The 17,782-nt window shown below is 47.0% G+C and overlaps 2 protein-coding genes and 1 long non-coding RNA gene across 3 annotated transcripts; 2 read left to right on the top strand and 1 right to left on the bottom strand.

The window, feature by feature from the left end:
• Nucleotides 1–1,639: 1,639 nt before the first annotated feature.
• On the top strand, nucleotides 1,640–2,044 carry LOC120977077. Its single transcript, XR_005773817.1, has 2 exons — nucleotides 1,640–1,693; nucleotides 1,732–2,044. It is a non-coding gene; the product is annotated as an uncharacterized LOC120977077 (long non-coding RNA).
• BBLN (bublin coiled coil protein) lies at nucleotides 1,833–6,481 on the bottom strand. The gene is made up of 2 exons (XM_040404834.1): nucleotides 6,387–6,481; nucleotides 1,833–2,259 (listed from the first exon to the last, which is right to left on the bottom strand). Exons 1-2 carry the CDS (start codon nucleotides 6,442–6,444, stop codon nucleotides 2,069–2,071), a joined length of 249 nt encoding a protein of 82 aa, XP_040260768.1. The 5' UTR covers nucleotides 6,445–6,481; the 3' UTR covers nucleotides 1,833–2,068.
• A 171-nt stretch (nucleotides 6,482–6,652) lies between these two features.
• Nucleotides 6,653–15,006, top strand: PTGES2 (prostaglandin E synthase 2). The gene is made up of 7 exons (XM_040404822.1): nucleotides 6,653–7,063; nucleotides 7,790–7,984; nucleotides 10,265–10,320; nucleotides 10,761–10,910; nucleotides 11,980–12,180; nucleotides 12,946–13,063; nucleotides 13,145–15,006. Exons 1-7 carry the CDS (start codon nucleotides 6,671–6,673, stop codon nucleotides 13,271–13,273), a joined length of 1,242 nt encoding a protein of 413 aa, XP_040260756.1. The 5' UTR covers nucleotides 6,653–6,670; the 3' UTR covers nucleotides 13,274–15,006.
• Nucleotides 15,007–17,782: the final 2,776 nt, after the last annotated feature.

Genomic DNA, 17,782 nt, shown 5'->3' with positions numbered 1-17,782 from the left:
AGGAATCCAGGCCGTGTTACCACGGAGCGCTCTCGGCCGCGGAACACGGCCGTGTGAATGAGGCCTAAGTGATCAATATCAGACAACCTCCTTAAAGGGGTTCTCCGGTCATTTCATTCTGTAATAACATGTAGAGGGAAGATACTGTTTACGTAGTACATACTCATCGCCACCTCTGGCGCACTCGCTGCGGGCCTGGGTCCTGAACAGAAGTGAATGCTTTCAGCTGCATTCACTACGATGCAGTGTGAGCGAGTGCAGCTGCGATGGTGGCATCGGCAGAGCAAAGGATGGGTAAGTACCATGTAAAATATCTTCCCTTCACACTTTATTACAGTAGGTAAAATGACTGAGCAACCTTCTACTGTTCTGTGTATTCAGACCCTACGCAGACTTTTATGTCGCTAGGGTTACAGACCAGACATTTGATAGATGATAGAGGGAGTGCAAAAACACTTGATGGCGGGATCAGACTACACCCAGGGTTACTTTGTAGTCTGTAACCATAGAGACGCATAGATCTCGATAGGAGCTGTAGACACCGTACGGTAGGATACGTTTAATCAGTGACTATTTATGTTGGAGAAATAATATTGGTTGCAAAAGTGCAGGTGGAGTAACCGTCCCCTGCGAGTCCTTCTGCAGAATAGTGGCTGCCATTTAGGGCATCCTGTTGGAGCGGCAGGGACAAGCTGTTGTACGCGTCGCCCTCTAGTGTACAATCGACCACCGCAATGTCGTAACTGGACATCTACCTGCTAGAGTTCACGATTAGCACGATTATGTGTTCGCACCGGCGGCTATTATGCGCCATGGACTCGGTCACGTGTCATTGGTCCGCCACCATCTCATTAGGAGGTCGTAGACTAGAGTAGTGTCATCTGAGCAGTCAGAAGAACAAAGAGCACGAAGATGGAAGCACAATTCGGACGTTCCGGTCCCACCGCCATCTGATTTATTACTCTTATTATATTACGACTTAGATTTCAGACAATTAAAAGTGTGATGTTAACTTCTGCTGCTGTCCAGGCGTCTTTATTTTAGATAAACATGGCTGCTTTACTTTAAAACAGCGCCACGGTTGCCTACAGGTCGGATGCAGTATTACAGCTCGGTCAGCTTCACATCAGTGGAGCTGAGATGCAATATTAGAGACAACCCATTGACAGGGGTGGTGCTGTTTTTGAAGCCTGGACAATTTTAGGGTGATTTGGCGAAATGGGGGTTCCCTTCGAGGTGGGAGCCTCTCCCAACTGCCTGCTAAGAACCCACCGTGAGTACATCCTGCGTCAGGGATCAGCAACCTCCAGCACGCCATCTGTGGTCAAACTACAACTCCCAGCATGCATGCCTACTTCACTGTTCTCAAAACTCTTATAGAAGTGAATGGAGCATGCTAGGAGTAGTAGTTTCATAACAGCTGGGTCCTTTGTACTCGATCTCTTCCTCTCAGATGGTGATCAGGGCAGTTGGGTAAGAACCAGGAGACGGCCTCATCCACACTCAAACTACAAATTCCAGCATGCTGGGAGTTGTAGTTTCACAACAGCTGGAAGCTGCTGACCTTTAGCCGCCCACAGGGTCTGTTATTACATCACTGTACTGAAGCCCCCCCAATAATCAGGATAAAGCGAGAGGCCACGGGTTCTGAAACACTTTATAAAGTCAAGGACGACATTGACAGGTAAAAACAGTATTAAAGGGGGCCTCTCCCTAAAATCTAAAAAAAAGTTTTTGGAGGGGCTCTTTAACAAAGGGTTTTACTTAATAACATTGAAATAAATAAAAGTCAATCTCTGCGCTAAGAAATACAATGTCTGTGGTCGAAGATGATTGGAGGATGACGTGGTATTTATTCGCAGGACCCAGGGGCCCATAATACCAGTAGTGCTCCCCCATAGAAGAAGCTCTACTCATGTTCTATGACAGGACTCAGCAACCTCGGGCACTCCAGCTGGGAGTTGTAGTGCCAGAGGATGAAGATTCCTGCTGTGTAATGTTCTTGCTAGGGTTGTGGTTAATAAATGGTGGTCTGCGGGAGGAGCTCTGGACCACACATGTATAGAGGTTATACCCCCTCCCCCAGCTGCGGCGCGTTGTCCGCTCCACTCCGGCTTAGCTGTTCCTGGAAGTCACGCCGGGCCTGCCGGTTGGATTCTAGAAGATCCTGGAGCTGAGCGTGCAAGAGATCGTTTTTCTCCTCTAAGTGATCCAAGCAGAAATTGATCTGATCCAACATGAAGTCCAAGGCTGCATAGTCTGAAATAGAAAATCGGAGGACGCATTTAAAGGAGCACATCCGACATGGACAGGGCCTCAGGGGGTGGAGCATGACACAGGGAATCTCTTTGGTTGGGCATGTGACAAAGTGGATCACGCCATGCAAAATTGACTTACCCAGAAATGGGTGCAATTTTGGCGTGACGTTTTAAAGGGGGACCTATCACCTCAACTGACATCATGGGTGTGGCTTAAAAAGGACCCGTCACCTCTCCTGTTAGTAACTTGCCATGTAATAATTCTGGAATATCTATTATGACTGTTGTGTTATTCCTACTAGAAGTTTATGAATTAACAGAATGTGTAGGGACACACACCGCCAACTGGACCTTTCTGAATAAACTTTAAGTAGGAATAATAGAGGAATGACACAACAGGGCTGAAACGATTCTTCGATTAAATCGAGTCAAAAATATCCTCGATGCAGTTTCCCTGCATCGAGTAATCGTTTACATCACATGATCACGGAGCGGGAGTGAAATGAAGCGTCTCGCTTACCGCTCCGTGTCCTCCGGAGTCCAGAGAGATGGCAGCGCCCTGCAGGCAGGACTTTGCGTAATGCGCAGTTGCGCACATACATCGTCAGCACGCTGGCTAACGAGGTGTGTGACGTAAGGGCCCAGTGCATGCTGGGATGAAGACGGTCTCGGACTCCATGTGTCTGCGGCTGCGCCCTCCTCACTAGGGCCAGTGCCATTAGGTAATTTAAGTTAACAGCACCAGAGGCACGCCAGGGGGGAATTGGGGGCACTCACTGTAAATTGATATTGAAAGGCAGATGGAGAGTGGTTAATGGAGGCACCACCTTGGCATGTATAAAGTTATTGGTTTAGAGAGGGGTTAATGAAGGCACCTCCAAGGTGCTTCCATTAACCCCTCCAAACCAATAACTTTATACATGCCTAATGCCAAGGTCAGTCGACTCTGATCAGCTGGCGACTGGCTGGAGTCTGGCGAAAAAATGCTATGCGACTCTGACTCACTTCATTACTCTGTGCAGCATTTTTTGTCCTGATCCCCATTACAGTCAATGGGCATCTATCTAGCTTGACAGATGGAGCCGGTGTACTCCAGCAGTCTGATCCTCCACCGCAATAGACCGACGGAGTTCACAAATCGCAACATAACCCGAGCCTGCTGGAGTATACCGTAATGGGTATAGCCGGATACAACCAGCTATATGCTCTGCTCTCATAATCTTATTGACTATAATGTGGTCCAAAGCCATCTGGCCATGTTCTGGCGTTCATGCTGGATATCGTGCAAACTTAGCTTGAATGCTGTAACAAGGCGAGACCCTTCCAGGCATCTCAAACTGCGGCCCTCCAGCTGTTGCAAAACTACAACTCCCACAATGCCCTGCTGTAGGCTGATACCTGTAGGCTGTCCGGGCATTGTGGGAGTTGTAGTTTTGCAACAGCTGGAGGGCCGCAGTTTGAGATCCCTGTAACACCATTACAGTCAATTGCTGCAGCAGCCGGCAGAATCCAGTTATACCCGATATGGCACATTCTGAATGTATATTGCAGCTGTGAAAGAAACCTTATGTCGTGTGTGCAATTATTTGCTATACCATACCACCACTGGAAGAAATAAAAATGTTTTTATAAAGAAAAACGTAATTACGTACGTTATTTTAAGAAGGTTTTTCTTATTAGATTACTCGATGAATCGGGAAATATAATCGATAGAATACTCGATTACTAAAATATTCGTTTACTGCAGCCCTAGACACAACAGAGTTCTATGATATTCTGCCACAGAATGATTGGGGGAATGCAAACAGACAGGAGAAGTGAGAGGTTCTCTTTAAACTATACTCCTGATGTCGAGAGGTGACAGGTCTACTTTAGGCCTCATGCACACGACCGTTGTTGTGTTCCGTTCCACAAAATGGGGTTCCGTTGTTGCGTGATCCGTTTCCGTGCGTCTTCCTTTATTTTTGGAGGATCACCAGATATGAAGGAAAGTAAAAAAAAAAAAATCGAAGACAGGTTTGCCATGCAAATGATAGGAAAAAAACGGACGTGCGGATGTGGATGATGATCTTGTGTGCCTCCGTGTTTTTTAGCGGTCCCATTGACTTGAATGGGTCCGCGAACCGTTTTCCGCGAAAATAATAGGACAGGTTATATTTTTTGGACGGACTGGAACCACGGATCACGGACGCGGATGACAAACGGTGCATTAGCCGAGTTTTCAACTGACCCATTGAAAAAGTCAATGGGTCAGCAGAAAATCACGAAAAACGGAACAACGGACACGGAATAAAACAACGGTTGTGTGCATGAGGCCTAAGCCAAATAAGTCAATTTTTCCTGGAGTTACCCGCATGTTTCTCAGACCCTGTTGTAGAGCTGGCTATTCGTGTCTGCAAAACGGACAAGAATAAGACATGTTCTAAAATTTTCTGAACGGGTGCGGACAGCACATAGATGATATCCCTGTGCCGTCCACACTTTTTGTGGTCCCATGGAAATGAATGGGTCCACGTGTGATCCGCAAAAAATACAGTTGTGGGCATGAGGCCTTGGGGTTTGTTCACACGTTTTTTGTTTTTTTTGTATGTATGTATTCCGCACCAAAAACAAATGCAGACCTTCCCCATTGATTTCAATAGAGAATCTAGATCTGATTTCGTATTGAGCTTTTTACTGTGGAGAGAAAAAGAATAAAATAAAAAAAAGAGCGACCTGTTCATTCTTGATGTGGAAAATGGACAGAATGAAAAAGCCTGGAAAAACCGCATAAAAAATAAAATAAATGCTTGCAGCGGATTTTGCATCAGTGTCCCCCCCCCCCAGCTCTCAAGAAACTCAGTGCGAACCTACCAATGACTAGAGCAGAGCCGCGAGCAGACTCCGAGCCGTCGGTGCCAAGAACACATCTGGAAATCCTCGGCCACGTGTATTGCGGCACGGCCTCCCATTGAAAACGGTTGCAGACGGATTTGGTGATGTTTTCCGTGCAGAATCTGCGCTGCAACCCGTGCCAAAAATCCGTCATGTGAACGTACCCAACTGGGCAGGATCAAAACAAACTTTTTTTTTTCAGCGCACAAAAAAAAAAAATCTCAATGTGAACATGGATTTAGGATTTTGCAGGTCAGATCCTTGCTTCCCTGCGCCCAGCACCACGTGATCCAGTTGTAGTCAGTGCACAGCGCATTTGCATATGGTCGTCCTACGGTGACGGCGCTCGGTTTGAGTCACCGATGGCGGCATGGAACCAGAAAATTCTGCCGTATCACAGGAGGGATGTTTATAGGTAAACAGTACCTGACCGAGCCAGAAATACCGAGAGCAGACGACGGTGGATCACGTCCTTGTGTCACCTCCAGCCAGTGGCTCTTCGGACGGGGCAAAACTACAACGCCCAGCATGCCCATGCTGGGCGTTGTAGTTTTGCCCCATCCTAAGAGCCACAAGGCTGGGGATAAGAGTGAAGGGGCACCATTTTCAGCTCCGCAGGCTGACAGGACATGCTGGGCGTTGTAGTTTTATACCATGTGAAAAAGCCAAAGGTTAGGAAGTTAATTAGGTTACAAAAAAAAGGGTCTTTTTTTTCAGAAGCAGCGCCTCTCCTGTCCACTGGTGGTGTCTGGTAGTGCAGCTCAGCCCTAGTCTACCAGAAACCAGTACCAGATTGAGAGAGAACTGAACGGCACTCCTCTAGGATGAAAGCGGTGCTCGGTGGTAAACTGGATTCCAATATATTCCAAAAACCACGGCACGCTATAGTTCTGTTGCATAAACTTCTTATTTTAATTGTATTTAGCCACTGGTCAACGTTTCGGTCTAACCTAGACCTTGTTCACGGCATGCACACGAATGTAAAAAAACGGGTGACGTCCGTATGGCATCCTTTTTTTTTTTTGCGGATCTATTGTAACAATGCCTATCCTTGTCTGCAAAACTGACAAGAATAGGAAATGCTCTATTTTTTTGCGGGGCGACGGAACGGAGTGCTGTCCGCATCTTTTGTGGCCCCCATTGAAGTGACTGGTTCCGCACCCGAGCCGCAGATGCGGAGCCGAACCACGTTCGTGTGCATGTAGCCGCATCAAAGCCAGACAATGAGGGGTTAATAATTAAAGCCATACACACCTTCCTCCCCGGACACCTCGCCAAGAGGGATTTGCGGGTCCCCGTTAGGTCCTGACATGTTCTCACCTCGTCATGTGACCGGTAGTCATGTGACCACTTCGTTACATATACTTCTGACGGCTGTGACGTAACCAGCACTGTCAGCGTTCTGATTGGTTCTCTGTGTGAATACTACGCAGGCGGGGGCGGGGTTGAATAACACGGCTGTCTGCGTTCTGATTGGTTGCCCTACCTGTTTGTCGCGGACACTGACAAGAAGTGGGCGGGGTTAGGTAACAGGGAAGATGGCGGCGCACAGGGTTCATGAGTTAGGCTCTATGACATGGCGACTGGCGGGGCAGTTGAGGGCTGGTCTGGGTGGGCTTCGGCTCCCAGCGGCTGGGGCGGTAGTTAGGGGCCCCGGAGCCTCCAGTGGAGCCACAGTCAGGAATTTTAGTCTACTTCCTTACTCAGTGAACCAAGGGAAGGATGGAAGTCTGTCCTTGACAGCACAGCAGAGCTGGGTTTGTTATCTTCGAGGCAGCTGGCGTGGGTACAGCACTGGTTGGAGGTGGCAGGAGGCAGGGAGAGGGGGCAGGAGGATGTGGGGTCTGGTGTTCGCTTTTGGGGGTGCACTTGGGGTGGTGCAGACCCTAAAATATTCCCTGGGGGAGCAGAGAGCAAGGGAAGAGGGGAAGGTACGATATCAGCCCTTTGTAGAACATATTTTGCAGGTTTCCTTAGTAATATTAGGGAATTGCATTTTTAGCGATTGTAATAACGAAAACTTAGGGTTTGCAGATGGCGGCTCAGCGTACTGATAATTCATCATGGCCTCCGGGGGAACTTACAGTATTATCCTGCCTTTCTATCAGTATGTCACACATTGGTTTATAGCCGTGTTTCCCAACCCGTGGCTCTCCAGGTGCTGCAAAACTACAACTCTCATCATGCCCCGACAGCAGGGTCTTGACAGAACAGAACACCAGTGTGAACAGAGCCTTAGGCTATAGTGACCCATCATGTGGGCCGTACTATAATATGGTGCCCACAGCCTGCTGTATGCTTGTACTGTACAGGGGTCAGCAACCTCCGGCACTGCAGCTGCTGTCCAACTCCAACTCCCAGCATGCTCCTTTCACTCCTATGACAGCTGAAAGAACAGCCAAGCAAGTGTGCATGCTGGGAGTCGTAGTCTGACCACAGCTGGAGGTTGCTGATCCCTGACCTGGAGGAGAAGAAAGTGGATCCATTTCCTATAGCAACCTCTGTTCTTTCCTTTTCAAAATGGACCCTTCCTTTGCGTTCATTTTGATAGATTGTGCCCCCCCCCCCTCTTTATGGCTATAGTTAGGGGGGTTATTGTAGGTTTGGCGATAGTGTCATTACCTCTGAGTTCTATTCCTTGTCCTGTCTTCCATCAGGTCTCAGAAGGAGGTCTCCACCTTACCCTCTACCAGTACAAGACTTGCCCCTTCTGCAGTAAGGTTCGCGCCTTTTTGGATTATCACCAACTGCCCTACGAGATTGTGGAGGTGAATCCCGTCCTGCGGAAAGAGCTTAAATTCTCCAGCTACAGAAAAGTCCCCATTCTCCTAGCGGATGCTGGTTCCTCCTTGGTAAGTAGAGATGTGGCTGTACTTTAGGGCTGTGTTCACACATTGCAGTCATGCCCCCTTTTTTTTTAAAGTGCTATTTGACTGCAACTTTGGTGATTATGACTTCTGCCCTTAAAAGTTATCTCTAGTGTTGAGCGAACTTGTGTTTTAGGTTTGGCGTCTAAAGTTTGGGTTCGGGTTATCGAAGAATCGCGTTATGGATTCGAAATTCCGTTATGGTCCGTGGTGGCGGAATCCATAACGCGATTCTTCGATAACCCGAACTTTAGACGCCGAACTTAAAACACAAGTTCGCTCAACACTAGTTATCTCCCCTTATTGGAAATGCAGTTTATTCTATTTTGGCCTCATGGACCTGACCGGATCTGTTTTGTGGATACCGTCCGTTTGCATCCCGCATTTTCCTGTCCCGCCCTATTGTAAAAATGCATATTCTTGTTTGCAAAATAGACTAGAACAGGACATTCTATATTATTTTTAATTTTAATTTTTTTTGCGGGATGGACTTACAGCCACATGGATGACATCTGTGTGCTGTCTGCAGATTTTGCGGCCCCATAGAAATGAATGGGTCCACGTGCAATCCACAGAAAGCGCCGATGGGACGTTGACTGAAAATACGGTCACGTGCATGAAAACATTCTAAGATACTTTGAGGGTCATTTATTCAGGCTGACGTTTTAGACGCTGGTTTTAATAAGCCCTTTAGCTGGCGGTGGAAGCGCCGGCCTCAACATAACTTTGGCGGATCCACGTGGTTGGACTAAATGTAAGCCAGCTCGCTTAAATTTAGACAATTTGTACGCCTAAAAGGCGTAGAAAATGACAGGCCCTGCCCACACCACACCCATTTTTTTTAGACCTAGTGTTAGTGGGGAAAAGTGTCAGCTTGCGGCGCAAATAACCTTAGTGCCGAAATCTGCGCCAGAAATACGCCTAAGGGTACTTTCACACTAGCGGCAAGGAACTCCGGCAGGCTGTTCCAGCGGGTGAACAGCCTGTCGTGCTGCTGCTGTGCTGTCGTGCTGCCGCTAGTCCACGCGTGCCCCCGGACTACCACTCCGGTCCCATTGACTATAATGGGGGCGGGCCGGAGTTCCGGCGGCAGCACGGCAAACATGCCGAGAGGAGGCCGGAATAAAACTGTCATAGTTTTATTCCGGAGTTCCTTGCCGCTAGTGTGAAGCTAGCCTATTATAGGCATATTTCTGATCTTAAATGACCCCCTTTGTTTCTATTCCCACACAAGATCCCTGTTAGCTGTCAGTGAATGGAAAAACAGATGTTTTTCATCCTGAGGCTGAAATTTCACCATGATCAATTTCATATGGGCTCTTATGGTAAAGTCCTGGATGACCCCTTTTTAGGGGGGTGTACTCAAGTGGCAGATATGCTGCAGATTTTTTGCCACGAAGTGGGAAAAATCTGCAGCAGAAATAGAGCTGCGGTGCGGATTTTAAATGTGCAGCATGTCAATTTATGCTACAGATTTAACTCTTTGCTGTGCATAAGATAAAACCTGCAAAATACTTAATAAATCCACATGTAACTCGTGCAGATTTTTCATCTGAATCACTGTGGAAAAGCCACCTTCTGTGGCTTTCCCCTATATGGGTTTTCTGGAATTTTTTCTTTCTTTAAGGTTCTGTTCATACTGATATTGGAGTATACCTCAGAGGTATACATTGGAAAAACCTAAAGCCTCTGATTTTTTTTATTTTTTTACATTTTTTATAGCCTATTGGAATGATGCCTCTGTACCTTCCATACAGCTGATAACACGGTATACCAACCCAATGGACACTCTTTTAGCCTCCATAGGGAAATTGGGAGCCTATGGATCCACTGGACACGTGGCGGGAGCTTTCCTAGAGCAAGCTGCAAAATGGACAGTGTGAATTCAGCCTAAGAGATTTCCCATTACATGTTTAAAAAAAAATATGACCTCTATGCCTCCATCACCCTCTGAGCTGAGCGTTGCTGCATGTAGGCATTGCTCTGCTCCATACATGCCCCCCTTGTCATGCTTTGTGCAGTCGACAGGACACCCATTTATTGCATAGGAAGGCTGTCCCTCTTGCAACCATGTCATATACTGTCAGTGGGCACTGAAGGTAGGGGCTTAGTTTTTAAAAACATGTACTGAAGCTTCCCCCCCCCAAAAAAAAAGCAAAAAAAACCTGAATGACTTTGTCAGGCGTGAATGTCCAGGATTAGAAAAGCATGGCTGGTTTCTACTGATGACAGCGCTTCTTACTTATTCATTTGTATTTCCGTCAGCAATTAAACGACTCCTCAGTGATCATCAGCGCCATCAAAACTTTCCTTATATCCAGGTAAGAACAGAGAGAATTATATTTTCCGTCTCCGGCACGTTGGGGTACAGTCACACTGTGCAGTGTCTTTTACATGTATACCCGTAGGGTCCCATCCATTTTTGTTTTATGCCTTCACCAGGGATCAGCAATCTCTAGCGGCCCCGCTGTTGTCAAACTGCGATTCCCAACATGCACACTTGCTTAGCTGTTCTCAGAACTCCCATAGAAGTGACTGGAGCATGCTGGGAGTTGTAGTGTCACAACAGTTGGAGTGCTGGAGGTTGCTGATCCCTGGCCTACACCCTTACACATATACGTGGGAGGCATCAGTTGGGAAATCTTCACAACTTATGCCTCTGCCGCACACTGCAGATGGGAATACATCCTTATTTCAATATTATATTTTTTCATAGGGTTTTTTTTTGTTTTCACTTGACAGTATTTTTATCTTCATGAAGGAAAAGCCTGGAGGAGATTGTGTCGTACTATCCGGCTATCAAGGTGACGAATGAGAAAGGGAAGGAGGTAACAGAGTACCAGAACAGATACTGGCTGATGCTAAACGAAGAGGAGACACAGCGGCTGTACGAGTCCAAGGAATTGCAGAAGTGAGTTTTAGGATTTGCTAAACTTTCTTGCTGGGGTTGTGGGGGTGTTACCTGTCTGATGGAAGCGCAATGATGGAGACTGGAGGGAGCAGCATGCATGCATGCTCCATAAAACGGTTGACCGGCCTACTGCCATATTGGAAACGTTCAGGAGCCAAATTGCACAGCAGCATGCAAGCCCTGCACACCTCAAATACAACTTGGGAAAGACTGTACCGTGTTCTGCCGGTGGCCACAATCTCTATATACCCACTGTGGCCACTCTCAGGGGTATTCGTGTGGCGCATGGTCTGGACTCGTATGTGAGTTAAAGGGGTTGTCCGAGTTATGAAAAAAAATATATAGCACTGTAAATCTGATAGGCAGCAATATATTACTAAGCTAAGCAAGTTTTGGGCAAAAAAATAAATATATTTCCTAATTTCCCTGGATCTCTTCGGGCCCTTTGTTTACCTGCAATAACAACTATCTATGCCCCTCTCCCTGCTCTGCAAAGGGAGTGAATACAAGAGCTGCCCTGAGTGACATGTCTGCCTACTGGGAGACTCTGCAGCCTGTTGTATATGTAGGACTACAAGTCCCAGCTGTACAATGACACTGCTGATACACACAGGATCTTCCCCCTACCTGTTCTTGTGCAATGCTCTGCAGAAGTCCTTTACTCTGTCAGCTCCTGTGCCCAGCATTTGTCTCCTCACTGCCTGCAGCTACTCGGTAAAGCCTTCAGCCCTGAGTCTGTGCTGCTGAAGGGGTTAAAGTTTTTTTCTGAAGAATCCAGGGAGAGAGCAGACGGCAGTGTAGGGAGGCGTGGCCAGCTCAGTGACGTCTCGGCAGTGCAGGGAGGCGTGGCCAGCTCAGTGACGTCTCGTGTACAGACTCTATCAAACATCATCAGAGCAGGGAGAGAAGCTGTCATCACAGGTCATGTGACCCTCAGTGAAATCTGAGAAAGCAGCAACTGTAGATGCAGCAAGTGCATGGTAAAGCCTTTACATTTGATTAGTTAGAAACATACAAAGAACAAAAAAATAACTGACAACCCCTTTAATCATTACTTCCTTCTCCGTAGGGAGGAAATGAAGTGGCGTCAGTGGGTAGATAACTGGCTGGTCCACCTCATCTCTCCTAATGTTTACCGCACCCCTGGAGAGGCACTGGCCTCATTTGACTACATTGTTCGTGAGGGGAACTTTGGCTTCGTGGAAGGCATCTTCGCAAAGTACGTGGGAGCAACAGCCATGTTTTTCATTGGGAAGAGACTGAAAAGCAGGTACGTGCTAATTATTCAACACACTTATCCGTCCGTCAGTCAGAAATGCCCTTCTCCTCTTTCCGGACCGCCCCGGAAGTCCTGTCTTTAAAGATGGTGTCTGCTCTAGATCAACATTTGACCCCTCAGATGCTGTGCGCAATTCTGACCATGGTATCAGAGAGGCTTCTCCCCATGAGTGCAACGCTTCCGGGGCCTGAATGGTTCCCCCACACGAAAATCGGAGGAGCTGTTCATTTGCTGTGTTAGCCTCAGGAAGGATCTGAGGCTACCACAGCAATAGTTCCTATGTGGCAAGGCTCTGTGAGAACATGGCTAATCTCCCATACACTGCAATGGTAATTCATTGCAGTCTATGGGAGAAGCGATCAGATGATCACATGTTTAAGTCCCCTAGGACTTAAATGGAGCAGTGACAGTGTGCATGTTTGACCAATGCTTCATTCAAGCGGGGGGCATGGGACAGGTGATAAGTTATCATTCTGGGACAGCCCCTTTAATACACTATGACATCTTATTCACTTTGAGCCCACCCATTACTTACTTGACGTGCAAACCTGGGACCTGGAAGCCCTCCAGAGTGGACAGACTGCAGTTAGCCACCCTAACTTTATACATGACTATACCTTCTGCATATATATTCTGCTCTATGTCACACAGAGAACTCGTGTTCTGCGCCCTTTATTAGAGAAGGGGGCCTTACATCAGTAGTAGGATTTCAATGCAGGATGCCTTGAATGACTTTTTTCTGTGAAATCCTTACAGGCACAACTTACAAGATGATGTCCGTCAGGATCTGTACAAGGCCGCTAATACCTGGGTGGCCGCGGTGGGGAAGCACAGGAAGTTCCTTGGTGGCCCACAACCAAACCTGGCGGATCTGGTAAGACCATTTTCTCTGAAGATCTGCTCCCTATAGTACTACACAATGCACTAAATCATGGGGAATTTCACTCCTCCGCAGGCTGTTTATGGGATCCTGAGAGTCATGGAAGGTCTGCAGTCATTTGATGATATGATGGCAAACACCAAGATCAAGCCCTGGTACGAGAGGATGACCAAAGCCGTTCAACAGCAGTCAACAGCACAATGAGACGATACTTGAGAACATTAGTATGGACGGTCCTGGGCTTCTCACCATCGATCAGATCCAAAAACGTTTTTTTACTCTGTGTGAGCAGCACCCCAGAACGTTATGGTCACCACTAACTTGGTAAATTGGCAGTTCCAGGTCGTGACGCGCATTGTGACCTCTGCTGTTATATAATTACTAAGGTATAATGTCACTGAAGTGTGAGGGGGTTTTGCCTAATTAAAGGCATATTAGACGGCATATCCCAATTTTGGTGGCTGGAAGGCTCCAACGTGGCAACATGTGACATTGAAACGGTTATAGCCATCCTCACCTTGGCCTCCATTGATTTTAATACGCATTTCAAATTAAATGGGTCAAATTTCTCTGTCCCTATACTTGGGTATCTTCACACAGAATTGCAGGTAGGTTATAGGGTATGCCCACTTTTCTTTGAGTTCAGTGTTTTTTTGGGTGTGACATTGCAGTAGGCAGGACAACCATAGAAATGAATGGGGTTGCAGCACAACTCACACGTTTTCTGTGACCCCTGAATTGTCAAATATCTGACACTGCTGGGTTTTTCACAATTCTGGGGTTGCTGCAAACATGCGAATTGCTCTTTGATCCCTTTAATTTCTATGGCTGCTCTGCTACACTCATGCTTGTGCCACTTCATGCCCAAAATCACTGTAGCCATTGTTGCAGCCATTGTTCCAGCCATCTCCTCTCTCTTTGATAATCTCATGTTGTATTCGGCCTTACATATTGCAGCGTTGTTCCATAGCCAGATAACGTAGTCCTTAAAGGGGTTCTCTGCCTTTTTTTATTTACAGATAAGCTGATCACAGGATATGTCCATTCTGCAAACCCCAGTAATCATAGTCTGCAGGTTAAAGGGGGTGGCCCATCTGGGACACTGATGCCATATCGTTAGGATATGCTATCAATATCAGATAGGAGCAGATCTTAAAGGTGGGACCCGCTCCTATCTCCAGAACTGACAGAGCAGCTGCACCCACTGTTAATCCGCTATAGAAGTTACAAAAATAGCCAAGCACACGCTCAGCTGTTTTTTGAACTCCCCAAACGGTGAACAGAGAGCAAGCCTATCTCCTGTTGTAGAGCGAGGTACAGGTCCCACCTATCTGACACTGATATCCTAGTGATATGCCATCAATGTCCCAAATGGGAATATTAGGTGTTGAGTCCTTCTGCAGCACACCCGCAGGGGAAATAAAGCATTACACAGCTCATATTAAAGAGGTCCACCTTTTAGATTTCGACGACCTGCCCTCAGGATAGGTCATCAATATCAGATCAGTGGGGTCTTGTACCCTCCCCAATCAGCTGTTTGTGGTAGCGACAGGTGCCAGAAACATATCAGTAGACTCTGTGTAATGGCCGTGCTGGGGTACCGCAGCATTTGGGTAAATGCGTGCTGAAATGCAGTATGCTGGCACGACCTCCTTTTGATTCTAGCTCTGAGCACTATTTTATGTCCAGCGCTAACTGCTGAAAACACCTAATGTGTAAGGGTGCCAGGGGTCGGACCCCCACCTGTCATTATCTAAAAGGTGGAAGACCCCTTTAAAAGAATAGACTGCCCATGTAGTGCATGGAGGTGCTGGGATGCTCTTCATAGTTGCTCTTGATTTTTGCTAATAAATGAGGATCCTAAAACAATAAAACGGGTGGGTTTGAAAGCAGACAACCCCTTTAATGATTTTAGAATCTCTTTCCCTTTTTGATGAAGTCCCGTGTGCCTAAAATATCATTACAGGCATACAGTTAAGGAGGGGACATTCTTAAATTTGGGGGCCCCAGAATCCTACACCCCAGTCTTACTACAATGTAAAACACGGTGATTTTCTTAGTGATATCTGAGGAGAGTGCACTAGTGAGGCGCTGGCAGCGAGCGCTTCAGGTTTGTACAGACCGTTCTAGATTTTTGTCATTTATAACTAGTCCGATTTGCAGTATCCAGTAAATGGCCGATCGGCTCCAGCGCGTTGTGATGGGTTTACACGGGTCAGTTTGTGTGAAACTTCACTGATGGGAGATGCTATAAAGTAAGAGGAATACAGATGTTGTCTCTGCTTGTTCTTTGGTCCGTCAGTATGTATCAGTCTTACAGGGTAATAGGACTAGTAGGATCTACAGCAGGCATCCTCAAACTGCGGCCCTCCAGCTGTTGTAAAACTACAACTCCCACAATGCCCTGCTGTAGGCTGATACCTAAAGCGTGTTCTGGCATGCTGGGAGTTGTAGTTTAGCAGCAGCTGGAGGGCCGCAGTTTGAGGATGCCTGATCTACAGGTTTTAAAGGAACATGCAAGGCGCTGGGTTATGAAGTATTCTGGGTTATTGGACGGTCATACATCAGGTACACAGAAATATTGATAGGAAATATCATGATCACTAAATCTGCCAGTATATAAACCCCTAGAGAGGTGAGTGGGGAGTACAGCATCTGCTTAACGTGTATATAAAGGGAGCTTTTCATGACGGATACAACCTACAGGTGAAGAATGTAACACCAGCATCTGTCACCCATAAGCTATAAGGATATCCACTTAATGAATCCATCATGAAAAGCGATTGGAAAGCTCATGATGTATCTGTTTAAAGGGATTGTCCCACAAATAGTATTGCTATGCAATGAATAGGGTATTTATAGTGAAGTATTATTGCAATATAAATATATTAGAGGGGTTGTCTCCTCTGGGTGGCCTCTTTCAGGCAGACCCCCCACCATGGCTCGACTTGGGAATCATTCTTAACTGATCCTATTCCTCGCCTCTGGGTTCTGGCTCCTTCCCCCACCACCGTTACAGATCTCTGGTCTCGTGTCAGCATCCAGTTTGATGTGGAAAACGTGTCGCCATGCGTCATGTCACTGGGTCACGTCACTAGTGCGGCCAGTCATTGGCTGCGTCATACCGGATGTTGATGCAGGGATTTGCATCAGCTGCGGGGACCAGGTAACTGATTCCCTCCGCATGTCCAGCCACACTGGGGGTGAGCCCGAAAGGGCAGATATCAAATGGCATTTACGAACGTTAATACCAGGCACTTCCTAATGTATTGTGATTCTCCATATTGGTTTCTTTGCAGGCTTGATTCATTTTTCCATCACATTATACACTGCTCATTTCCAGGGGTTACGACCACCCTGAAATCCAGCAGTGGTGGTCGTGCTTGTTCACTGTAGTAAAAGGTGCTGGCTGGGACCGTGCATAGGCACGCATGCGCAGCAGCTCACGTCCCAGTGGCTTCGTATCTGCGCTGCATCGGTGGCCATAACCCCTGGAAACGGGCAGTGTATAATGTTGGTAGAAAAGCAGATGAAGCAGGCCAGACACCTTTCATCCATCTCTACTTCTAAATTCATAGAAATATCTAATATCTAGCTTTACCTCTCTTTAGACAGTGGAGAAGGAGAGTGCATTACCTGTCATGGTGCTATTTATCAGTAGAAGCACTGGGGCTGTGTGTGATGGACTATTTTCTATAGATGAGAGAAAGCGACTGCAGTGCGCTCCTGGGGGGGGCAGGTGCGTGTTGCTCATATAGGACAAGCTGCTGCTCACCCACATAAATGGAAGAGAGAAGTCTTCTAGATATGTGAGCTTCAAAGGGTTAAAATGACACTGGAGAGCATCGTTGACATTGATATAGCTAAAAGGTGACACGCCTGTATTACACTGGCCAATATTTCGGCCAATAATCGCTAACGAGCATTCGTATGAACACTCGTTAGTGATCATCTGGCAGTGTAATACTGCCGCCAATTGCCTGATGAACGAGCAAATGCTTGTTCATCGGGCAATTAAAAATCAGCGCTTGCCAGTGGTAGATCATGGTTTCTAATAGCGATCGAATTCCGGCAAACCACTTGACAGTATAGGGATGAGTGCTGCCATAGAGATCGCTGCGGAGCAGATCACTGCATGTAATAGCTAGCTAGCGATTGCCGGGAGGGTACACTTCCATCCCGACAATCGCTTGCTGATCTGCCTGTCTAATACAGACTTTGATCTCCCAAATGTATCGCCTTGTGGGTATTGCAGCGCCCCCCGACCGATATGCACATGAGATAAAGAGCCCACCCGGCAGTCCCCATGCCCTCCCATCTAATTCGAGCCTCGTTTTTCTCCTGCTTTCGCCCCCACTTTCAGCTGCCGACGTCATCAAACCCTGCGCGCCTCAGCCCAGCAGAGATTCACCCGTGATACATGTCACAATTCATACAAAAGCTTTTATTGACACATGTCCAGATTTTGGTTGACACAGCAAACCAGAATATAAATCGTTAGTGAAACACGTCATATAAATAACAGTAGAAAAAGCGATAAAACACAGTACAAACATTACATGACCGCGCAGCGTCTCTGCTCGTCAACTTTTGATGGATGCACAAAACACGGGGCCCAGTGTTCGTCTTTGCATTTCACAGTGCCAGTGTTGGCCTCTATGGGTAAATCAGGGGGCATCACTTCAAATACAGTAATTAGATGTTTTCGGGATA

This window comes from Bufo bufo, chromosome 8, assembly GCF_905171765.1.
Source record: "Bufo bufo chromosome 8, aBufBuf1.1, whole genome shotgun sequence".
NCBI lineage: Eukaryota > Metazoa > Chordata > Amphibia > Anura > Bufonidae > Bufo > Bufo bufo.
The sequence above is the reverse complement of the archived record's forward strand: the minus strand, read 5'-3'. Positions and strand labels throughout refer to the sequence as shown.

Excerpts from the sequence above, each read along its gene's own strand:
- PTGES2 (XM_040404822.1), top strand. The coding sequence starts at position 6,671 with ATGGCGGCGCACAGGGTTCATGAGTTAGGCTCTATGACATGGCGACTG. Across the intron at positions 12,181-12,945 it reads GGGAAGAGACTGAAAAGCAG|GCACAACTTACAAGATGATG; the intron begins GTACGTGCTAAT and ends AAATCCTTACAG. Across the intron at positions 13,064-13,144 it reads AACCAAACCTGGCGGATCTG|GCTGTTTATGGGATCCTGAG; the intron begins GTAAGACCATTT and ends ACTCCTCCGCAG.
- BBLN (XM_040404834.1), bottom strand. The coding sequence starts at position 6,444 with ATGTCAGGACCTAACGGGGACCCGCAAATCCCTCTTGGCGAGGTGTCC. Across the intron at positions 2,260-6,386 it reads CGAGGTGTCCGGGGAGGAAG|ACTATGCAGCCTTGGACTTC; the intron begins GTGTGTATGGCT and ends TTTCTATTTCAG.